The sequence below is a fragment of the Ips typographus genome, linkage group LG1, assembly GCF_016097725.1.
Source record: "Ips typographus isolate SLU linkage group LG1, UJ_Ityp_2.0, whole genome shotgun sequence".
In the NCBI taxonomy this organism is placed as follows: domain Eukaryota; kingdom Metazoa; phylum Arthropoda; class Insecta; order Coleoptera; family Curculionidae; genus Ips; species Ips typographus.
Window position 1 is genome coordinate 11,662,458 of NC_138422.1, and position 24,914 is coordinate 11,687,371.

Below are 24,914 nucleotides of genomic sequence, written 5' to 3' on the forward strand. Positions count from 1 at the left end.
TTCTACTGATATTTTCATAACGCTGTGGTATGAAATTTTTTTAAATATGCATCTTCAATCAAATTTTTGTCTCCAATTTGTATCATTTTTGGTTTCCTAAATACAACTTCCTGTCTTAGTTGCTGACATTGTACCGGGTGTTCCACTAACAGAGGTTATCGGCCATATCTCAGAAAATATGAAACATTTCGAATATCTTTAGGTGGTTTACGCTATTCAGCATTTTAGCTTTTAAGAGTTTACTATTTTAGCTGATTGAAGTATAGTATATTCCAAAAAAATCAGGACTTTTCGTAGAAATCAATTTTTGAACTTGGAAAGTATCTTCAAATTCCCCAAAAGAATTCATTCTAAAAATCTGCTTTATGCATTTCAATATTTTCTGCTGGCTTGAATGCTAACTTTTGCTTTCCAGAACTTTTTACAAAACTTATATAATAACATATAGTAAACTCTCGCCAACTATACTGCAATTCCTGAAAAAGAAAAACTTTAACATGACTTAACAATATTCCACAAAAGAGATAAAATGATGCAATTTCCAACGGCTTTAAAAAAAGACGTTATTTATCGGCATCAGTCACCATTAATAACTGAGTTAGTGCGAATTCAGGAAACAATAGTGTAGAAATTCCACTATTATTGGCGGGTATTATATTTCAGTGAAGAAGTGAAAACAATGGGAGCATTATCGGAGATTTCGCTGGTCCGATCAAACACAAATCTAAAACAATTATTATCGTGGCTGAGCGAAAACCGAAGTCATCCAACGTTTCTACACTTGCGAAACAAAGAAATTAAATGGTGTGCAGTGTGTGTGTGTAAAGCATACAAATCCTAAACAAGTCGATACATCAACTAGATAAATGTTGTAGAGAGAAGTCAGTGGCATAACTATTGCAGAGATCAATGTTGCACGATTTTTGACTGAACCAAACAACGATCGTGACCTACGTCTAAACAGTGAGAGTTTGTCCCATGAAGATATTAGAGATTTGTTTGAATGAATGGAAGCCTCGACGACCTTAGATGGTTGACAATATCGACGATCTCGCTGGCAATTTGTGATCTTGTTAAACAAATTAAGTCGGGCAACCATCTAGATAATTTCTTGCATTCCCGATGCGAAAAAAAAGTTCTTTATGATCCTTTTCTTACGTCGGCGCTTCTCGGAAGATAATGCGATGCGTTACAGAGCTGCATTCGACGGACTCGTTTTCTGACTTCGTAATATCAAACTAGATCCATTTTTTCTTCCTATTTTGTTGCGATGGAACTATCATTTTTTTTTTCTGATTACGGACTAAATGCCGAAATGCGTCTTCAATACTGACGAAAAATAACTGACATAAATTGTATTAATTTAACGAGGACTTTTTGAGTAAAATTGAGAAGTTTACTAGATGTTTACCAAAATAAAATTTGTTATTAATTGCATTCTAAAATGTGTATACATCCGTCAACTTAAAATATTTGACGAGGTGAATTTGTAAACAGAATCTCCAACTATTGTCAGAGAAATATGTAGTATAACTTTTGGATTAAGACAAATATGGCTAAATCGCGTTGTAAAGACCTTTCAGGGACACCCTGTATAAGTAAGTCACAGCATGCAGATTGTTTGAATTTAATTTTTGGAAAAAATTGGTCAATTTTTAAATTTTAAAATAATTCTAATTACACTTTTGGTAAGAAAAACCGGAGTTACAGGACAGGGTGTCAAAACTGTCAAAGTACTCAAAGTTAGGTTAATTTGGTAAATGGTTATGCTCAATAGTTTATTCTTTTTTTCGTTTTTTTCTAAAACCATGTTGGTCTTTGTTTGTTTATTGTCTCTGCTGCACTCACAAATTGATCAGAAACAATATTGCCAAAGGTTAAGAATATTTTGGTGACGTTACACTAATGATGTTATAGTTTGTTCGAAGCAATGTAGTTTGCTTTATTAATGGTTTTATGGAAGTCTAGAAAAAGAACAACATATTTTTCAACACTCTGTAATCAGCATGTGGAAAAGTTCCGAAGACAGTTCTTTTTTCCGAATTTAACTATCTCTTTCTGTTTCCGAAGTTAGGGTAGTGGGATATTTAGTTACACCCTGTATATGCAAAGTTTGTTTATTTGTATCTATAACTAAATTAATAAACAGCCATAACGTGTATTTAATATTTATTTCAGGTTTAGATTTTGGCATTTTGGTGAATGGAGAGAAATTGTGGTAGACGACCGGTTACCTACCCATAAAGGGCGGCTGGTGCACTTGCACTGTTCCGATTCTACCGAATTTTGGGCCGCATTATTGGAAAAAGCGTATGCCAAGTAAGTCAATAACAAGGAGATATATAAGATAATAATTAATCTTAAGTGTTCTCATCATCAGAATTGGTGATTTATCAATAACTTTTGTGTAGATTTTACGGCTCGTATGAGACCCTTTCCTTCGGATCAACAACCAAAGCTCTTCAAGACCTGACCGGTGGCATTGTACAAAGTTTCGGTTTGAGCCACCAGGACCGGTTTCTTACCTTTCAAGTTTTGAACTCTGCAGTTCCTAGATCTAGTCTTCTTATAGCTACCATTACTCAGGTATTTACGGTCTCTCTTTAGTTTGTTTCACTTAATAACTGTTTGAATAAGAAGGATAAAGACAGTAAGCGACAATTAAGGCTGAGAAATGGTCTTATCACGCAACACTCATACTCGGTTACCGGCTTGGCGCGAGTCAGGGGCGCGTCAGGGGAGACGCCCTTAGTACGGCTGCGCAACCCTTGGGCTAGGGGTGAGTGGACGGGGGCCTGGAGCGAACGATCGTGGGAATGGGACGGATTGTCTGCTAGAGATAAAGAATTGTTAAGTGTTCGAGTGGTGAATGATGGAGAATTTTGGTAATTAAACCTCTTAATAAATAGTTATTCAGTATTTATTTTATGTGATTCTCACATATTTAGGATGTCGTTTGAAGATTTCGCCAGACATTTCACTCAACTAGATTTAGTGCATATCGGTCCAGATGACTGGATGATGGAGAATGCGTTGCACTCTAAACAACCATGGAGAGCTGTTCTAGCTAGAAGAAGATGGAGGACGGGCTACAACGCCGGTGGTGGCCCTACCTACATTGGTACTTTGAAGCCACCTTCATAGCAAACATTATAAATATAGATCTACGTGTCAATGGAACTGTTTTGAAGTCACGTTCTGACAGATTGGACAAAGCTATTCCAATCATTTTGCCGCGAGAGAGTGTTAAATAGTTGATATGAATAATATGGCTTAAAATTTCATGTAGGTTTCAAAAATATAATGAACAGAATGCCTTTCCAACAAGTCAGGCAATTTTGAAACACTCTTAAATAAAGCAGCACTCTCTGGCGGTAGACTTTATCAAAATAGCTTTCGAACAAATTTTATGTTTTTATAGCCTTTATATTTATAACGTTACTATGGCCACCTTACCCTTATACCTTAATTTACATTTTATTTCTAGAAACCACCTCAATGAATCCCCAGTTTCACGTGCAAATCCCTAGAGCGACCAGCAACAAGTGTCACGTGGTCGTTTCGGTGACTCAATCGTACGAAACTAACGTTGCCGATGTGAAAAAGCGAAAACCGCTTTTTGCAATCGGATTTGCTGTGTATGAAGTTCCTCCAAGCTTGCCAAGACTGACTCCTAATTTTGTAGCTGACCAGGTTTGCATCGTCTAATTTTTTTCGTTTAAAACTTTAAAATTGAAAGACGTACTGTCTAGAAACCGCTGGACGTGACCAATCACTCAATAGCGAGAGAGGTGGTGACGTTTTTTACATTGCCACCCGGTGACTACATTGTCGTTCCTCAAACTAATGTGCCTAATTTAGACGGTAAATTTTTGCTCAGGATATTGACCGATGAACAAAGTAATATTTGGTAAGGGTTAGAAAAAATAGCAAATATATTCGTGCATTTAACTGTAATTTCATTTTAGGGAGGTTAACGAAGATAACATGCTGATTAAGAACATCGCATTTGAGGTGAAGGAAGATCCGTCGTCTACCCTTCATGTGAGTATAATGATAATGAAGATTTTCTTTATTATAAACTACTTGATTCTTCAACCGGTTAACCAAACTGATGTTTCAGGATATTCTTGTAGATTCTCATGCTTTTATACGAATATACGAATTAGGGACACCTTATACAGAAGATTTTTTGAACATTTTTCCTGTAGACATCTCTTATAATGTAAAAAAGAAAATAGAATTTTTCCAATTTTTGAAAAGTTTAAAGTGCTTAATCCACCTAATTTGAAGTATTTTGGTATAAATATGTGTGTGCTTGCTGTGCATTGAAACCCTTCTGGGACAAAATAAAAATTTGTCAAAATTGCACTTTTGCCCGAAAATTTCATTTTTTGTAATTTTGAAAAGTTGTAACTTTTTTATTTGAATTCCAATCAATTTCGCTAAATTGCCATTAAAAAAGGATAAAAATACTATAAAATGAGCCAAAACTCGCCTCTCTAGCTCCTCACGTTAGCGAGATATTGAATCTTAAAAAGTACTTTAAAAAGACCCAATTCTTTAAATTTTTTTGAAAAATGAAAAATGTTAAAGTAGTTTTTTTTGTGCTTAATTAACCTAATTTAAGGTCCTTTGTTATAAATATATCCTTTGCTGTGCATTAGAACCCTTATGGAGCAAAATAAAAATTTGCTAAAATTGCACTTTTGATCAAAAATGAAATTTTTTCTATTTTTGAAAGGTTGTATTTTTTTTATTTGAACTCCAATCAATTTCGCTAAATTGCCATTGGAAAAAGAATAAAAAATACTACAAATGACCCAACACTCGCCTCTCTAGCTTTTCATGTTATCGAGATACTGTATCTCAAAAAGTAGTTAAAGCAGACCCCTCCCTAGCTTTCAATTTTTCGAAAAATAAAAAATTTTAAAGTGCTTTTTTTGCGCTTATTTCGGCTAATTTCAGGTTCTTTGGTATAAATATGCCGTTTGCTGTGCAATGGAAACATTTTGAAGCAAAAAAAAAAAATTGAAAAATTTGACAGAAAATACCATTTTTCCAATTTTTGAAAGCTTGTAATTTTTTTATTTCAATTCCAATCAATTTCGCTAACCTGCCCAGAGAAAAAGGATAAAAAATACTACAAAATGAGCCAAAACTCGTCTATCTAGCTCCTCACGTTACCGAGATATTGAATCTTAAAAAGGATTTAAAAAGAAACACCCCCTACCCCCCCATTCTTTCAATTTTTTGAATTTTAAAATGCTTTTTTTTTCGCTTATTTCGTCTAATTTAAGGTTTTTTGGTATAAATATGCATGTGTATTGGAATCCTTTTCGATCAAAAAAAAATTTAAAATTTTCACAAAAAATGCCATTTTTCCACTTTTCGAAAGGTTCAAAGCGGTTATTTCACCTAATTTAAGATCCTTTGTTATACATATTATTTGTCTCCTACTATAATGATACAAAAAGTCACAAATATCGGTACTTTCTTGATGTAGAACAATATTTCACATTTAATTATCACGTACCTTTTCAGAAAGAAGGAAAGTCAATACTACCGAAATTGTTGCTCAAATACCCGCCAGAAGTCGATGCTAGTCAACTGCAAAAAATTCTGAAAGCCAACTGGAAGTCGTACCTCTGCGATAAACCCAGCTTGGAACTCTGCAAAAGTCTGATAATGTTAAAGGATTACAATATAAGCGGTCGGATTAACGTGATCGATATTCCCGCGCTGATACATTTACTTCAGTTTTGGAGGGTAAGTTCATTTAATATGTTATTAAATTAATTACAGTGAAATTAATGGTAATTATGTTATTGATTTAAAATTTGCCAGTCAATACTTAAATTATGCAAACAAACACAAAAAATAACTATAATATTTTCTGGCTATTAATACCGAATTTTAGCTAGCTTTCCAGAAATTTGAACGAAGCCACAACAGCGGGAAAACGTCCAGCTACAACTTGAGGGCATTACTATGGGAAGCCGGTTGCACAGTCAGCAACAAAGTGCTGGAATGTCTGGTGCTGCGATTCTCCAAGAACCGCATCGTCACTACCGAGAGCTACATCATGGCGCTAATTCGGCTCTACTTAGCTCACGGTGAGTCTGTCTTTTTGTGTCACACCGTATAAAATGTTCACATTTTTGTCTTTAGAAAGATACCACAACTTGGATACTAAAATGAAAAGCAATCCTATATCTCTGGAAGAGGTAAAACCACTTGTCAGTTTATAAACATGTCGATAATTGGTATCATTTCAGATGATTCTAATGACCATATATTCGTGAAGAGATGTCTTTTTTCACTTAATGCCAAAGAAGTATATTTATTCAACGTTACATACAGGATGTTTAGTAGATTACAATTTTCAGTCAGAAAACCATCAAAATGTCCTGTGATCGGGTGTATAATATGTAAATCTATTAGAAGCAATAATTTATTTATATGGAAACGTGCAATTAACTTGAGTACCTTGGATGTAAAAAAGAAAGTGTATGTACTAAGATTAATATCTAATATATTTCATAAAAGATTGTACTAAAAATAATAATCATAATAAATTTGTTTTTTTTATTAAACAAAAAGCACAGCAATACAATCACAAGAAAAATCTTAAATATAATATCACAAAAACTAACACTTAATCACACTTGTATTGAACGAATTGGAGATCCTAAAGTGTCTCGTAATTTAGTCCAAAATGCCTCTTCCTTATTACCATCACTCATCCAATCCAAATAGATGCGAGTTTTTAATAAATACTTTAAAGTGGGAGTCAAGTAAGTTTCACTAACTTGACTGATCTTCACCAGCACTAACGAGTCGTCCACGTACTCGCCGTGCTCATCTTCAAAGAACAGTCTGTGATGTTCACAAATTTGACTTTCCCATCTGCACCACTGAGACTTGGCGTAGTTATTGCTAATCACTAATAAGGTTTTCCGACTCTTTGCCACGCTTTCTAAAACACTTTCCGAAATTATCGTACCTATTTGAAAATCCCGCTCGTACACGCATAGTTTATAAAATGGCTGGTAGGATTCTAGCATTGTAATCAACTTGAGCACAAAATCCCGATCTTCGTTGCTGTAAGATACGAATGCGTCATACTCGTAGTTGTCGTAGCACTTTTTGTGGCGATTATCAGACCGAATTCTGCCTTTTCGACTTAGGTACAGCTTAGCCAAGAAAATCCAGTATTTTATATGCCATCGATACCAAAAGGCCAACAAACAAAACACGGTAAAAAAAATGGTAGTACAGGTGAAGGGCACTAGAAGCAACAATCTGGTTCTCCGATATCTGCACGCCTCTGCTTCATAAGCTTCGTCAGTCAAAAAATCTTTTACGGTCACGTTATTAAAGGTTTCAGGGTAACCACACAAGATTTGTGGATCCAAAACTGATCTGTTTTGATAGGAACTGGTGGAAAACTTTTGCCATTTTTGAAAATATGATAGTGTGGTTCCGCACTTGCAGTTAATCACATTCTGGTCAAAGTTAACAGACCCAATTTGCGCAATATCCTCAAACATTGACAATGTAATATCCCCTAGTTTATTTTTAGTTATAAGTAATCTGGTCAAATTTACATTTTCGCTAAACATCCTTTCTTCCCATGAACTGATGACATTGTAAGACAAGTCCAAGAACTGCAAACTCTTCAGTGGTGCAAAGTCGCCAGGTGATAGCATTTTGAGCATGTTTCTCTCCAAACTCAAATACCTCAAATTGATTAACGTCCTAAAAGGGTTTGTTCCATTTTTGGAAACTACATAAGGCAAATTACACCCTCCTAGCAGTAAAGTTTCCAAATTGATCAATTCAGAAAACACATCAGGAATTGAATCATGAACCATTAAGTTGTTTTGCAAATCCAGCACTCTCAGTTTGGTGACCATATTGAAAGTAGCTTCTTTGATGTGATATATAGAACAATTGTTTAATTTCAACACTTTCAAGTTCGGTAGGTCTAGAAAAGAGTCATTAAACAAATGGGCCAGACTGTTAAACCCTAAGTTCAGATACTCTAGACTGGTCATGTTGGAAAAATCCACTTTTCTCAAAGAAAAGTGTATGTGATGGGACTCTCCTGGAGGTGAATTGTTTTGCAGATCCAGAAACCTCAAATTTCCTAAATTCAGAACTGCCTTAGGAATCTGAGTGAGTTTGTTACCGCTCAAAAACAGCGCTTGCAGGTTGCTAAGACTCGAAAAAGCTCCATCAACCACTTCAAGAGCTAACACTTCTTTCAATTCTAGCGACAACAAGTTGGGCATTAGATGAGGAAAACTCTCCAAGTCGATAGTTTCAAACTGGTTTTTAGACAAATTCAAACGTGATACGTTAGTCTTAGCAATAACTCGCATTAACTCTCGTGGTGGTGCTTTTATAAATCCCATGTCAAACAGATTTAAAGCTTTCAAATCAATACCACTAGCAATCATGCTACTAAGCATATTTGTGAGATCATTCAATTCAATGTTGTTTTCACCAATGTGAAGTTGCTCTAATTTTTTTAAGGGATCTAGTCCTTTGGGGTTTATGTGGTATATAGTGCACAAAGTCAAACTCAAAACTTGCAACTTACTATTGATTAAAGCTTGAAAGTCGTTCTCTCCAATGGCACCAAATCTATTTTCATCCAAAACTAAAGTCTCCAGGCTAGGGAGAATTGGAGGTCTCAAACTGTAGTTAATATCCGGTAGGTTGGTAAAACCATTTTTTCGCAAAAACAGCTCTTTTAAGTTAATCAACCCTGAGAATGCTCCAGGTTCCAAATATTTCAGTTTATCATTAAAGGAAAGGGACAAACTCACTAAGTTGTTTAGTTCCTGAAAAGTCGCGTTTACGATTTTTGTTAACACGAAGTTGCCCTCCACTTGGAGATCTACAATAAAAACGAAATTTTTGAAATCTCCAGGTTTAAAAGCTTCGATGTAGGTGTTGGCTATTTTCAATGTGGTCACATTAGTAAGAATGTATTCGGGCATCGCTGTACAACCATCACGTCCATAGCACAATATAAACTCGTCAGTTTTAGAACGGCAAAAACATCCGTTTCTGTCAGTCCCTAGTAAATCACCTAGGGTGTTTTTGTCGAAATTCAATTCTTTAGGTTTTGGTACTGTCAAAGGGTTGAAACCACCCTCATCATCGTCTGATCTGCGGCCGTCATTGGTCCGAATCAGAATAAATAACAATGATAGGTAAGTGGAGTAGTACATTCTTTATAGGTGTGAAGGGCATCGCGTTGAATCAACCTGCAACACAAAAAATTATGTTAATAAATTAGTTGGTTTTAAATTTGTATTACCAAAAAAAAAGTTGTTCATTTAGTCAGTAAATTAAGTACGGCCTTTTTGGGAATTAATACGTAAAAAGTTCTAGTCTCTAGTTTTTTACAGTTATTAGTAGTTATGAACAATAAATTGGTGTAGCATTTTTTTTTAGTAATCGAGTAAATATTTTGGTATATTTGGTAAAACTTTTTATATTAAAAATTTATATTCAGACACATTCTATCTGAAATTGGTTTATTAAACATGCTAAGCAGTTTTTGTTGCTATAGCTCATGAGAGAGCGTTTCTGAATAGTTACTATTTATAGAATAGTTTACTGTTTTCTGATGTGTGAAAGTGGTCATGTGGCCAACTGTCAAATGACGTCACAGTTTCACACTTACAAAGTTAACTATCTTTGTTGGCATTATTGATTTTTATTGCTTTTCACTTTTTTTATGTATAATTTTAAAATTTCCATACCAGTATACCTATAGTTTTCCAACATTATAAACTTGAGTAATGACCAATTAGTATTCATTTATTATCGTTGATAACCAGCATTATTTTCTATCATGTTTAGAAATTTTAGGAATCTCACTTTTAAAAATAATTCAAATTTGCATAACCACTTTAAATAGCAGACACTTATTGAAAAATAAGTTTTTAACCGATGTAATTATACATGGTAATGGTGACCTAACTTATTAAGAATTGTTGAAATCAGCAATCATTTCCCTTTAAGTTTGCACATCTCTAATTAAGTTTAGAAGTAAAACTTAACATTGTGTCTGTCTGTTTGTCAGTCAGATGTTAGTTGTTAGGAGATTCTTTTGTTATTATTCTGTTTATCTCGTCTTCTTTGTTCTTGAATATTAAAGTTGTAAAAGTTAAAAAAAGTCAAAAAGTTAAAGTATAGTATCAGTCCTTTAAGCCCAATCTCTACACGATGAATGTCAAAAAATAATAATTCAACAGAAGGAACATTATCATTGCAAATCAATGGTCCCGTCATTGACGTTTCAAGATAAGAGATACTCCCTCTGGTGATTAGTTTTGAAAACAGTTTCGGGCATTCCAGCTGTCATTTCTCCGTTTGTTTACATTGATTTTGGTTAGGAATTTAGCGCTGGTTTTATAAATATGAAGTGACAGTGTCATATTATTTATAATGTTAGGTTAGAAACGGGTTGCCCGATTTTAGTTCAACTGGCGCTGCAATCTTAACTTGAAACGCCAATATTACAAAACTTTATTAGTGACATATGTCAGTTTGTTGAAGCGTATGTGACGTCACTTAACGGATATGGCAACAGAAAAGCAAAAGTTAAGTTTCTAACAAATGACGTCACGTCTGCTTTTTTTACATAGTTGGCTACTGGTTAAACAAATGACAAATTTTCCAAGATAGGGAAAACAACGGTCAAACTTATCATTGTTATTGACAAACTTATCATGCATTCTGATGAGATAAATTAAGATATCTAACCGTCATTTGCACTGTCGTACTTTAAGCATAGCTTAAGTTAAGTGTGGTTTAGAGTGTGACTTTTTTTCACCTGCACTGTCACAGTCTGACCCACACTTCAATTAAGCTCGGCTTACAAAACGACGGTGCAAACGGGGGTAAATGATTAAAAATACATTAAACTTTATTTGAATTGATATTGGATTGATGTACAATTAATTAAAAAACGAACTATTTTTGAATTTTCAGGTTTTACAATTTTTTTCGGAAAAATACCGGAAACTTTCTGAAAAATGTTGTATATATCTAACCTCAACACTTTTCAAAATAATATGAATTTTTAAAAAAATATTATTTATAAATTTATGCAAGGGTACAGTAATCTGATTTAATTGAATAGATGTTTTATATGTTCTCCCTTCTGGGCTGTCACAGTAAAAACTGTCAAAATCAAACTTTGCAACAAACAACTCAGTTTTAACAGTAAATAACTCAGTTATTCGACGTTTTAGGTAAAAACGCTATACAGAGTGGCCAAAAGAGAATTTGAAGGGCTACAAATTGGTATATTGAACCGAATTAAAATAACCGAGTTATTGACAATAAAATAGAGTAGTTTACAGGGTTATTTATTGAATATTTTAACATCCTTGTAACTTGTTTTCGTTTTATAAAAAAAAAACAAATATGAATCCTATAGATATTTGCGTCCACTTTATTCCTAGATAATCCATCAGTATACAGGGTGTCCCAAATTTGAGCAACAAACCAAACTTATAATTTTTTATTTGATTTTAGGAATCTACGTCAAATTCTAGGCCTACTTGATGTAAAATGTTTGTATCGATATTCAATTGTTTTTGCTCCTACAGCCTTACTTTCAGCACTTTCCTCGAAAGCAAAAATTCCCAATTTGAGCGAAATTTTGGTGCATTTTTCCAGAAAATCGTCTATAACTCGCTTATTTGAAACACCCTGTATAAAACTACCGTAGAACCAAAGAAAGCTAATAAGGGGCTATCACGTGACGTTGAGCGGGCACGGCAAAGTTGTCTCGTTTAGCCGCTAGAGGGCGTCAAAGTTGACTCTCGTTTTTTGCAGTTTTTGCGTTTCAGGTTAGAGGTCTGAAGTTTTCACCACAAATGCACCTCGATGGGATGCAACTGTTACCTTCTATACACTTTTTTGGTACCACGCACCGTTTGACTTTAAAAAATTAAAAACTGGAATTGTCAAGAATTTTCAAGGGCTACTGATTTTGTTCAGAAAATTTTTTATTTTCAAAATTAACCTCAACTGCACCCTGTATAAAACCACCGTAGAACAAAAGAAAGCTAATGAACGGGGCTATCACGTGACATTGAGCGGGCACGGCTAAGTTGCCCCGTTTAGCCGCTAGAGGGCGTGAAAGTTGACTCTAGTTTTTTGCAGTTTTTGATCAATATCTCAGGAACGTTTCAAGTTAGAGGTCTAAAGTTTTTACCACAAATGCGCCTCAAATCTAGGTTTCATTACACAATTCACCTAGTATTAAGATTTTTTCTTTGATACCGAAACAAAAACTAATAACATCCAGTTACTATTAAGCTACTATTGACTGAACAAATATATCACAAAACTCTACCTATTTCATCATAGTTTTTGATTCGCTCTCTGTACAAATTTAGTTGTACAACTCAACTTGTCCTACTCGTTTTAATAAAAACAATACCTGGTTACCAATGTATCAAAGTTCATCTTTCGTCTTTGTTCTAACTTTCTTTCAGACAAGGATAGAAACTAATCCAACCAGTCTTCCCTTTCTATCAATACTCAGAATTCAGTTTCTAATTTCTAATATTCGGTACGTGATTTAATAAAGCGATTACATAATTAGACCGCTAGTGATGGGTATTGAAACTGGTAAAAATGCTAAACAGGAAAAAGTTAAACGGTTTATAATAATTTGACTAACAAATTATTCTATTTCTAACTAATTTGCGCGTGAAATTTTAACAGCTATTTTGTAGGTAAATTCCTGGTATTGTAGTTTCTATGCGACCATCATATACTAAACCAAAAAGTATTTCTTTGGAAATGCATAATTATAAAGGTCAGCAGTGTTATGAAATATTAAGTACATAGGTACATACTTACTGAAGTGATTAGCATTCAAGAAGAACACACCAAAATTGAAAATAAGGTCAGGTCATTAGGGAAAGCGCTCGCGCTCCGACCCTACCTTACATTGTATTTAGGAATTTCCAAGAGTTTGAATAACTAATTATAATAATATTCATTATTGTGTTTACTGAACAGCAATATAAAAATTAATTTTTGGTACTTACCTTTGTTTATAAAACACCACTCACGTTGAAATAACTTTTCACCCTTACTCAAAACCAATTAAATGACTTTACTTTAGGATATTTGCTAACACATAAAAAACGGCGCGCTACTGATCGATACGCGCCTACTAGTGGCACTTGTTTAGGCACTCTTCCAAATTGGTACCGTCTTTTCTTGCTAAACCTGGGAATTTTAGCAAGAGAATTTCTCAAAGAGCTGGCCTAACACCTTACTATACGAAACGACAGCAATGACAAGTTTGACATTTGACGCTGAAACTTCATTCGTTTGTATGCGCATTTTTTTCAAAATGGCCGGCATTTAAATTTTTCAAGTGCACGTTGTACCTGCTTAAAAAAGATACTTTTAAGGGTTTTCCAGTTTATTTTCGCATTTCCGCATTGAAACCCAAAAATAAATGAGCTTGTAATTACCCTCAGTCTATACGTAAGTTAGTGAAGCGTTGTCATTAATTTAACAAGCAGAAACCCCTGAAAATGAGTGCCCAACCACCAGGAGAGGTGCAAGACCAAAGTGGATTTTCAGCAAACTATTCCAGTACAATTACACCTAAACACAATGAACCGACTAAAATAAAGGATGAACCTACCGAACCTACACTCCTTAAGACCATTCCACAATCCAATAATATGCAGCAAACTGACAATCCTAAACAATCAGAAGCAAAATTAGTGTTAGGTAGCAAACAGGGCCCCCCAAACATTAATGACTGTAAACTGGGCTCTGGGGATTCCATGGCTACAGAAAAAGTATCACAGAGTTTGGTTCTGTCTGAAATTGAGAAGGAAGTTGAAAATTTACATGTCTCTCTAGTGGTGGTCAAAAATAAAACTGAGTCCCTAAAGAATCTTATGGCTTATGCTGCCAGCAGTGACAGTGAGGGCGAAGAGGTATGTATAAATATTACATATTGTTGAAAATTTTATGTTTGGGAATGTGGATATATTATTATGAATAGGGCAAATCTTGATGAGCCCTTATGGGTGAGTCAAACAAGTTAGCCTCACTTTCTTATTAATTTCTTATAACATTTTTTAATAAAAGCTGCCAAACTAACACAATTGATAGGATAGGGTGGTAATTGTGTATCTTGCAGTTGACACACCAAAATCAATTTTTCTTGTTTTGTGAGATGTGTGACTGTTTCTACTTTCCAGGTTAAGTTAATCTTTCAGCTAAATTCTAAAGGTCACATACTAGTTCTGGGTTCAATCCACTTTGAACTTTAAATTCTGTTTCAAATGTCACTTGCTAATTTCTACAATTTTTGTTTTATTAATTCTTCTTTTAAGGTTGCTGTTAATTAAGTTCCATCTTAACTCACATAACACTTATGGGTAACTACCATGCTAACAAATTGTTTAAAAATTAGGTGTACCTACTGACTACACAGCTGCAGTGGGTATGGTCCTAACTATTATAAATTTTTACAGGGTGAAAGAAAGTATAGTTTCTGTAGAGAAAATTGTTTTGTGTTCTTATAAATATTTGAACAACAATTTAAAATATATGATCTCAAACCTTGGAAAAATATTTATTTTTGTTGACTGCTTGCTACTAAAGTATGTTTTTGAAAAAGTAGAAACTTTGGGACACTCTGGAACTAGGTACTTCTTAACTCATATTTCTTATCACTCAACTGTTATACTAATTAACATAAAGGAGAGACTCCAGAAATTATCCGAAAAATGCACAAATTTAACAATAAAAACATTTTAAAATGGTATTACAGAATAAACTTATTAAGATTGCCAATTGGAAAAAACAGTAAACTTTTAAACTTAACTTGACACTGACTTTTAAATTAATGACAGCTTTCATTGTTAGAGTAATACTTAAAATTGAAAATCAAAAAGCAATAACTTCAACTTTCACATGCAAAACAAAATCTGAAGTTAGGCCTTGCAAATTGATTTTTGCTGTTCCCATGATAATTCAAATATTGCAAAATATTGTTCTGGTTTTAAATAGATACTTGCTGAGCACTAAACAAATTTTTCAAAATTAGTTATCTTATTTTAAGCTTAAACCTGGATTCTGAAACTCAAATTACCATTTCTTAGTTCAATTGTCATTTGATCATTCTGACATCAAGTTTAAAGCATCTATTTTCATTACTCATTACAATGTCAAAACCACAAAGATTCTGTTGTTTAACATACCAGCTTTATGGTTTTGGCATGATATATTATTTAACATACAAACTATAGCAATTTTTTTTTCTGTGACCAACACTAAATTTTACCTACATCAAAAATTAGTTTGTCAAGTTTATATCAAACTGTTATTATTGAGTTTTTGAAAATATATTTTAGGGACTTTGTGTCACACTTATTTTTGCTGTAGAATACCTCATTAAGTGTTGGTTGCATTATTTCTGGACACCTTGTATAATATGTATGTACCCAAGCAAAAGTAAAGATATTACAAACAAAAATAGTTAACAGTACACAGAAACTAAGTAAAAATCTAGTTGAAACAAAAAGTTGGCTTTTTAAAGGTTTTAAAGTCAAATGTGTTATTAGGAGTATTCCAATGCCTATTTTCAGAATACAAAAAGTTTTTTAATGTTCCTGATGGGTTGTTTTTTCAAAATCTTCTTTTGTTTATTTTCAATTGAGTGGATAGTGTTCAGTTACACTATCTAAAAAATGAATTTTTAGGCAACAATGACTTTATACACACCATTTTTAGGAAGAAATTCCAATAAAAAAAAACAAACCACCAACACCAATTCGAGAACCACTGGATGATACTTCTAGTGATTCAGACAGTGATTCATCTGGGACCACGTTATTTTCTGAAAGTGATAGTGACACATCTGACAATGTGATGGAACATTCTGATAGTGAATGTCTGTCTCGTCCTCCAGCTGCTCAAGAAAGGTGAGTTGATTTACATTGTGGTTAAAATTTTACCCATTTTAAATGATGTGAAGTAGGTGAAAAGCAAGTTTAAAAAAAACTATGAATCAAAGTAAATCACAGCTTAATAATTAACAATATTTGTCAACGTTTACAATCTTTATTCTCAAAGAATAGGCTATCGACCAATTGGTCTTTCTGCCCCTGTTACAATTACATAGAGAATGAAAATTAATAGTAATATTTACAAAAAAAAAACAAATTTAATTTACAGTTAAAATCTGAGTTGTTCCAATAGGGTGCAGGAGGGAAAGGAAAATCGGGAATGTCTCCTTTGTCTTCTTAGACAAAGAGGGTCAAGTATAGTCCAGTTGTTAGGGTTGTTTTTTCATTTAGTTTGAATTTGTAGCAGTCTTTCTGAAATTTTTGTCATTTGTGTGCGTTCATAAAGAAGTTCCTTGGATGGATTATGTAAAGGGTTATTGGGATGTCTAATTTTTGTAATTAGTCTTAGTGCAGTTTATTCAGTGGTTTGTATGTATTGGTTGGTTTTCTCAGTAGCGTTTATCCTCAATACATTTCCATAATGTAGCAAAGATCTACAGATGGATTTATTAATTGTTGTGGCTGTTTTAGTACTTCTTCCTTTGTCTTTGTACGTTAGCGATCTAAAGTGTTTTGTCCTGATAATTTCAGTTCTAATATTTCGTAAATTTTAATTTTTTGTCAATAGTCACTCCCAGATATTTTATGTCGTTTTTGGGTTCAGTAATGTGGCCGTTAGCTGTCATAGTGGGTGAGTTTATATTGATTTTATGATTAAACAAAATAAGTTGATTTTTAGTGGCATTTGGTGTCAGTCGCCACTTATAAAATCATGTCATTGTATTGTTTGTCAGATTCTGAAGTCTTTCTGCAGCTTTTGAGGTAGTTTTGTCATGTACGACAAGTGCAGTATCGTCCGCGTATTGTAATATGTAAGATGTTTTGTCCATGTAATTTTTGCCTTGAAAATGATGATTGTAAATGTCGTGGCAGTATATGTTATAAAGAAGTGGGGAAAGTGGTGAGCCTTGAGGAAGCCCTTGCTCGGGAGAGAAAGAATAGGAGTAGTCAGTATTGATGCGTACTTGTAGTTGTCTATTTTGTAGTAGGTTTTTAATATTGTAAAGGAGGTATTTTGGTATTTGAAGTTGATGCAGTTTATATGTTAAATAAGCCTGCATGCCAAACACTGTCAAAGGCTTTGTTTATGTCCATAAATAAACAGGCTGTCCTTTTGTCGTCTAAGTGTGTAGTTTGTATGTTTTTTGTCAGAACAAAGAGTGGATGTGTAGTCGAGTGTTTTGGTTTAAAGCCAAATTGGTAAGCTGGTATGTGCTGTCCAACCAGTATTTCAAGTCTGGTTTTTACTATGCTTTCGAACACTTTACTTAGTATGTAATGTATGTTTCCACATGTCCGGGATTATGTTGTTTTTAACGCAGTTGTTTAGTTCTTTAAGTATTAGTGTGTGAGTTTCTGGGGATAGGTTTTTCAGGGTTTTGCTTTGTATGTTGTCTTTTCCTGGAACTGTATTCTTGATGTGTGTAAGAGCAACATTATATTCAGTCTGTGTGATTAGTTCATATGTGTTGTCAGGTGTGTCATCAAAATAGTTGTAGTACCAGTTGTTTAAAATTATTAAAGTTGTACGTCAAAGTTAGGGTGCGTTGAATGTTTAAAAGCTTGTTGAAAGTGTTCAGCAAATGCTTGAGCTTTGTCTTTGTCCGGGTAGAGTTCGGTTCCCTTTTTTGTTTATGGTTCCTATAGTACAAGTCTTTTTGTGTTGGGACAGTTTTTTTATTTTTTGCCAGTAGGATTTTCCTTTATCCTGCTCAATTTCTTGGCATGCTTCTAACAATTTGTCTTGTCTGTACTGATCTATAAGGGTCTTTATGTTTCTGTTAAGATTGTTAAGTTTGCGTTTAAGTGTGTCATCCTGTGTAAATGTATAGTTTCTGTATAGTTCTCTTTTGTGTTTAATTAGTATAAATTTGGGTAGTGTATGTCGATAAAAGTTGTTTTTCACTCGTGGTGTGTATGCTTCTACTGCCAAAGTCAGTTGTTTCTGTAGACTTTCTATTGATATAAATGATGGCTGCTCAGATTGAATATAATCGTGTATTCGTTGTTTTACCTTGTCTGTGTCCGTTTTAGTTAAATTTAGTTTTGTCTTCTGGCTACTACGTGTTATAGAGCTGATTTGGTATTTGTCAACATTTTACTAAAATTACTGATTTTTCAGTTGGAGATTGTTTTTTGTAGCTATTTACACTAACTGGTCTAGTTCCATTTAAACCAACATATTGCATAATATTTGTATAGCAAAAATGGCCCTGTAAGATTTAAAATACTCTAATTTGATCCAATATTTTAGCATAGGGCAGGAATAATCCAAATCAACAGCCAGTTTTTTTTGTAAAAATTTTTCATTTTACTTATTTTATATGACAGAAAGATGCAAAAAAATTATGTCATTTAAAAAAGGTAAAATTCCAACTATAATACACTATATTTGATTTGATTTTTTAACAATTTTCAGAAGTGACAGTGTGTCATCCAATAAAGGCGCTGTAAAAAAGGAATGTTCCAAGACTGGTTACGACGAGGAATTGTTAGATTTACCGGATATATCTCATTTGCTTATCAGCGACGAAACTGAATTTATGCACATAGGATCAGTTTCAGCCATAGTATCTGAGTGTGGTGCGTATTTTCACGTTGTGCATTATTAATTTATTGTTACACATGACAGTTTGATTGTTGCAGTAACTGTAGTAGCCCTTCCAAACACACCCGCATTTGATTTGGACTCAATGCTGTTTATCTGTGATGAAGAGACTAAAAAAAAGAAGCCTCTAGGCCCAATTTATGATGTACTGGGGCCGGTGTCCGAACCAATTTACTGTGTAAGATTCAATAGTGAGGCTGATGTAAAAGCAGCAGGGATTGTCACCGCCATGCAGGTGTATGCAGCTCCGAAAAATGAGGGACTTACAAAGTTTGTCTTTGTAAGAGAACTGCTCAAGTAAGTGGCATTTTTTCAGGTCGGGCACCTGAAGTTACTGCTTTTTTTCCTTCTCAGGAAAAAGTGATCTCTAATTGAAATTGGCTGCTTGTTGTGTTGCGAGGAATTTTGAACTTTTAAGTTGTTTTTTTGGAAGTTGAGGGATTTTTGTTTTGGGCAAGTACACTTTCAGTGTTTTGTGTTGGTTCTGTTGGAGCAAGTGGCAATGTTTGGGGTCATACAGTGTGGTCCAAATTGGTGATGCATGTATTGGGATCTCGAAAACGGTAAGAGCTACAGAGTCGGTTCAATGGGGAAAGTTTTAGAGAATTTTATGTGAAACTTATTTCGTTCGTTTTATATTTTTGTTGTTTTACAAAGCCAAAGAGAGTTTTGAAACTAAGACATTATTAAGGCACTTTTTTACGTAGAACACGATGACGTAATTAGAAAAAATCTATCACATTGGTTTTCGAGATATGGATGATAACTTTGTAAATTCTTATGGCCGCCTTCAAGATGGCTTAAGATAATTTAATTTGGAAAACGGAAATAAGTTTCACATAAAATTCTCTAAACCTTTCCCCATTTAACCGACTCTGTAGCTCTTATCGTTTTCGAGATCCCAATACATGCATCACCAATTTGGACCACACTGAATACTGCTAAAAAAAGACATGAAATTCTTATGAAAGGTTTATTTAAGTTAGGTTTGGTTGTTATTCTCCTAGAACCAATCGTAACAAAACAACAAAAACTGAGAAAAAAAACTTTCTTGATATGCGAAAATTACAATTATTTTAGGTATTGGATTTGTTGAATGTGCTTTTAAACTTTCGTTAATATGGGTTTGGTGGTGCCATCTTTCGCTGCTTATTTAAATTATGTTTGTCTTATCAGTAGAGTCCAGATTAAAAAGCACTAAAATCGTGAAAAAAGAGCTTAAAAGCAAAACTAAAAGAACAAAACTCCATCAGAGATGCAAATGTTTTACTTTTTATGATTTTGATTGGTTTTGAAAACTTTCAAATTTTTTTTCAATTACTTAAGGAGCATTTGGAAGGTTTTTGGACAATTTAAAGAGCATATTGAAGGTTCTGGAATGCTTTAAAAGCATTTGAAAATTCTTAGACAGTTCTAGAGTTTTTTGGAAGCTTTTAGACTGTTTTGATACTTTTTGGAAGCTTCTAGACTAGTTGAAGAGCATTTGGAATCTTTTAGATCGTTTTGGAAGGCTTTCGACTGCTTGGGAAGCATTTTGGAGTTCCCGTAGTATTTTAAAAACTTTTTAAACTACTTGAGGAGTATTTGGACAGTTTAAAGAGCTTATTGAAGGTTCTGGAATGCTTTAGAGGCATTTGGACATTCATAGACGGTTTTAAAATTTTTTGGAAGTTTCTAGACTTGTCAAAGAGTATTTGTAATCTTTTAGACTGTTCTAAAAGCTTTTGAAAGCTTCTAGTTTGTTTTGAAAGGTTTCCGACTGTTTTAGAAACATTTTGGAGTTTCTGTAGTGTCTTAAAACCTTTTTAGACTACTTTAGGAGCATTTGGAAAATGTTTGAACAGTTTATAGGGCATTGAAGGTTCTAGAAACCTTGTAGACGATTCTCTTTAGACAAAGCTGTTAAACTGCTCTAGAAGCATATGGAAGCTTTTAGACTGTCTTGAAATCTTTTGAGTGCTTCTATACATAAGTTGAAAAGCTTTTAGAGGAGCATTGAAGGTTCTGGACCGCTTTTAAGGCATTTGAAATCTTTGTAGACGGTTCTAGAAACTTTTGAAAGCTTTAAAACTGTTCTAAAAGCATACTGAAACTTTTAGACTGTCTTGAATGTTTTGAGAGCTTCTAGACTATTTTAAAAGCTTTTGGAAGGCTTTCGACTACTTTAGAAGCATTTTGGAGTTTCTGTAGTGTTTTGAAATCTTTTTTTATTACCTTAGGAGCATTTGGAAGGTTTCTGGAGAGTTTAAAAAGCATTGAAGGTTTTGGACTGCTTTTAAAGCATTTGAAAACTTATGGAAGGTTCTAGAAACTTTTGGAAGCTTTTAAACTGCTTAGAAGCATAGGGGAGCTTTTAGGCTGCCTTGAAATTTTTTGAGAGCTTCTAGACTAGTTGAAGATTATTTGGAAGCTTTTAGACTGTTTTAAAAGCTTTTGGAAGGCTTTCAACTGCTTGAGAAGCATTTTGATGTTTCTCTATTGTTTTAAAACCTTCTTAGACTACTTTAGGAGCATTTGGAAAGTGTTTGAACAGTTTAAAGGGCATTGAAGGTTCTAGACTGCTTTTAACGCATTTAAAACCTTGTAGACGATTCTCTTTAGGCGAAGCTGTTGAACTGCTCAAGAAGCATATGGAAGCTTTTAGACTGTCTTGAAATATTTTGAGAGCTTCTATACATAAGTTGAAAAGCTTTTGGAAGCTTCTAAGCTGTTTTGTAAGCTTTTGCAATGCATTTTGGAGCTTCTATAGTGTTTTGAAATGTTTTTACAATTTTTTAGACTACTTCGGAGCATTTAGAAATTATTTGGTCAGTTTAAATTTGTAAATTGATACTTACCCATTTTGCAACAGATAATTGGTATGTTTTTGTTTCTCAGAAGCCTTCAATAGCTCAATATAACTATTACAATTGTAAATTAACCTATACGAAATAAAGCCATACAAAAAATGGCAGCAAATAAGCACAAAAAATTAAATGAATTAAGCACAAAAAGAAGAAAAATGCAAAAAAAAACACGAACAAAATCTGTCAGTGACGTGTTTTTGCGTAAATTGTTCACATTAGATGTCAAAGTTTGGTTGCTTTTATTATTTACAAAAAGCAAAATTTCTAGAAATCCGGACTCTACTTATCAGTTAGTCTATGCTAAAAAAAAAATAAAACCTAGCAGATTTTAAAGAAATGATAAAGCTTACATCGAAAAAATTTAATTGTAGGATGAAGGGAACAGACGCGTCCTGGTTAAACGATCAAGAACAACCGGCCGAACAAGTTGAATTCTCTGATGATGAGGAGGAACGCGCAGCAAAACGTGGCCCGATTAAATCTTCGGGCAAGCGCAAACTGGAAGACAACAGCTTCGAACAACACAGACGTTACGAACGTGCCATGAACCATTGCAACACATTAAACACTAGAGTGACTAGACTGATGGACTCGCATCGTAGAATCTCCAGACAAATCCAACAACATACTGCCTCTATTGAGGACACTCCAGTGGCTCCTGCCGCTATGGAGGTGCCCCATTTCAACCCAGCGGTACCACCGCCCGGATACGGAGTGTATGGTCCAGTACCCGTTGCCCCAAACAATCATCATTCCGAGCATTTAAATTTTTATCGGTATATTGGACCGGGATCATTTGAGCAACCGGACCCTCGATGTTTGCGTGGTTCTGGCGAAGCTATAAGGTAAGTTACTGTCAATTTGTCATTTCGTTTAGTGACAACGGTTTGGTTTCACTCTAGGCGTTCGCTGTTCAATCACAGAGGTATTCATCGTTCCAGTCCGAATCATCATTTCGCTAATAACGGTCGGAATTTCCGAGGAGCAGGTCCGTCTTCTCAACCTTTCTAATCCGTTGTTTGAATTTTACGTGATTTGTTTCGTAATGGTAAAAATACTTTGAGAATAGAGTTTAAGTTTTGTTTTCCTATTTTTAATAAAGTGTGATATAGAATTCAAGGTACATATTTTAAAATCGTATTTTAGGGATCAATATTTTACTGTCTTCTTGAGATAAGTTTCTCAGATATTTGTTCCAAAATTTGACTTTTTTCTCTGCTAGAGATTGTCAACTTTCAGTATGCAAATTATTTGACATCTGTCAAATCTCGTAAGTCCATGTGCAGCCTTTGCGTCTATCTCAGCTTAGTTTGTGATTAGTCAAAAAAAAAGCAGCAAGCCGAAAGCTGCTTTTTTTTGACGAATTACAAACTATGCTGACATTGACGCAAATGCTGCACATGTAAACTTTGCATAAACCCTGTTAAAAACTATAAATTCATATTTTACAGTTTACTTATACAGGGTGATTCCAAAGTTGGTGCTTTCCTTTCACCTGCGAATAGGGCTTCAAAAAATAAGGTTTTTTTTCCTTTGACGCTTTTTCGAAATATGAACAATAACGAAGATACAGGGTGTCAAAGTTTTACTGAAAAAATAATAATTTAATGATTTTGGCCAAACCACTTGAAGTAATTAAACAAAATTTTGTAGGTGTCAATAGCTACGTGGAAAGGAAATTTTCCAAGAAACAACAATTTTCTTGCGTTTACCAGTGGCGGGCGTATAATTTTTTTAAAACAATTTCAAAAAAATATATTACCCAACTGGTTTTTTTTCAACATAAAATGTATTATTGAATTCCTTGTTCAATTCTAAAAATAAAACCCCTTCTATTATTTTTTGCTACGACGCACTGTTTTTGAGTAAAAAAATAAAAACCATCTTAATGCGTGCCTAAAATTAAATGCTGTTTTAATTTAAAATGTCAAATTATTAAAACTTAGTTCAAAGGCGGCTGAAATCTTTTGTTTTTGTTTATGTCTGTTGATAAGGAATTGTAGTTAGTTAAAATTAAATTTAAGTTATTTTTTATTTTGCTTTTTTTCAGTAAAACCTTTACACCCTGTATCTTTGTTATTGTTCATATTTCGAAAAACCGTCAAAGGAAAAAAAAACTTATTTTTTGAAGCCCTATTCGTAAGTGAAAGGAAAGCCCCAACTTTGGAATCACCCTGTATAAAAGTAAAAGAAAAAAATAACAAATACAAATTTTGTCGCATTTCTCACTAAGGCATCTTCAGAACTAAAAAACCTAACAACAATTATTACCAAATCACGATCACACACACATTAAAATGTCAATATTTGTTTAAACCACGTTTTTTATTTAAAAAAAAGTACATTTTAATCTGAGTGTGTGATCGTGATTTGGTAAGGCCGTTGGTTGTTATAGTTTTAAGTGTTTAATTCGTTGTCCAGGGGGTCTCATTTTTCAAAATAAAAACAAGTGACAATCTTAAAAATGATTGTCATTAAAAAACAACTTAAGTAATACCGCAGTGAAAGAAGTACTTTTAAGATAAAACTCTTAATTTGATTCCTTAATCTGCGGTTTTAAAATAAGTACCCAAAGGTTTGGATCACTTCCTATAAACAGTCTTCATTTGAGATTGTTTGTTGGTTTTGGTGCTTTTATTTTACAGTAAAGTGACTTGAATCGTTCTAAAATCGCGGGTGATAACGCAAGAGATGAACAAGAGTGAGACTTTTTGTATAAAACATGTTCCTAGTGTTCGGTTTAGGGCTATTTTTCTATAAACCAGAATTTTGAATTGTAGTTTGTTTTAGTTTCCAGTTTTCTTGTGTTTACTGCGGTGAAATGTTGTTTTGATGTAGAATTGCAACCAAGCAATAACAGGACATTTGCGGTTAGTTTGGTAAACTATAAGTAAATAGGGTGCACCCAGTTAAGACCTATATACTAAAGTATTACTATAAATGTATTAATATTTTGGTTTAGTTAGTTAGTTTTTGGTTAGATATTTATTATTGGAATACAGTTATTTGTTTTTTGTTTGTTTTAGTTGCAGTTTTAATAAATTGGTTCAAATTGCACATGTGTTTTACGTATTTACCTTTTACAATTAGCCAGCACTTTAACGCATTCTTTTCTGGTAATGACTAATATGATTTCTTCCTTGAGAGCTTCTTTTCCCATAGATCATGCGCCACAAATCTAGCCTGCTTCTCGCAGCAAGTCTGTCAAGCGCTAAATGATAGGAAACCAGTTGATGTTATTTACACTGACTTCCAGAAAGCATTTGATCCAGTGGTCCATTCTGTTCTGCTTGACAAATTAGATAAACTGTTTGG

General features: G+C 33.8%; 3 protein-coding genes across 10 annotated transcripts in view; 2 read left to right on the forward strand and 1 right to left on the reverse strand.

The window, feature by feature from the left end:
* The window catches only part of LOC145739917 (calpain-9-like), a 76,689-nt gene extending 70,111 nt beyond the window's left edge, over positions 1 to 6,578 (forward strand). For 6 of the 8 annotated variants that reach the window (XM_081995267.1, XM_081995260.1, XM_081995285.1 and 3 more), the window contains exons 6-16: positions 2,179 to 2,319; positions 2,412 to 2,586; positions 2,638 to 2,885; positions 2,949 to 3,121; positions 3,488 to 3,693; positions 3,753 to 3,910; positions 3,969 to 4,044; positions 5,545 to 5,769; positions 5,921 to 6,116; positions 6,172 to 6,227; positions 6,279 to 6,578. In XM_081995267.1, the coding sequence (XP_081851393.1) occupies positions 2,179 to 2,319; positions 2,412 to 2,586; positions 2,638 to 2,885; positions 2,949 to 3,121; positions 3,488 to 3,693; positions 3,753 to 3,910; positions 3,969 to 4,044; positions 5,545 to 5,769; positions 5,921 to 6,116; positions 6,172 to 6,227; positions 6,279 to 6,305 (1,681 nt within the window). In that variant the 3' untranslated portion in view covers positions 6,306 to 6,578. The remainder of the gene's footprint in view (positions 1 to 2,178; positions 2,320 to 2,411; positions 2,587 to 2,637; positions 2,886 to 2,948; positions 3,122 to 3,487; positions 3,694 to 3,752; positions 3,911 to 3,968; positions 4,045 to 5,544; positions 5,770 to 5,920; positions 6,117 to 6,171; positions 6,228 to 6,278) is intronic. The other 2 variants (XM_081995274.1, XM_081995262.1) reach the window with 1 other exon arrangement.
* On the reverse strand, positions 6,579 to 13,299 carry LOC145739906 (toll-like receptor 2 type-2). Its single transcript, XM_081995252.1, has 2 exons — positions 13,095 to 13,299; positions 6,579 to 9,281 (listed from the first exon to the last, which is right to left on the reverse strand). The coding sequence occupies exon 2, from the start codon at positions 9,243 to 9,245 to the stop codon at positions 6,663 to 6,665; it is 2,583 nt and encodes an 860-aa protein (XP_081851378.1). The 5' UTR covers positions 9,246 to 9,281; positions 13,095 to 13,299; the 3' UTR covers positions 6,579 to 6,662.
* An 89-nt stretch (positions 13,300 to 13,388) lies between these two features.
* On the forward strand, positions 13,389 to 24,654 carry LOC145739963 (uncharacterized). Its single transcript, XM_081995287.1, has 6 exons — positions 13,389 to 14,006; positions 15,811 to 16,001; positions 18,565 to 18,728; positions 18,792 to 19,050; positions 21,971 to 22,444; positions 22,502 to 24,654. The coding sequence occupies exons 1-6, from the start codon at positions 13,593 to 13,595 to the stop codon at positions 22,608 to 22,610; spliced, it is 1,611 nt and encodes a 536-aa protein (XP_081851413.1). The 5' UTR covers positions 13,389 to 13,592; the 3' UTR covers positions 22,611 to 24,654.
* Positions 24,655 to 24,914: the final 260 nt, after the last annotated feature.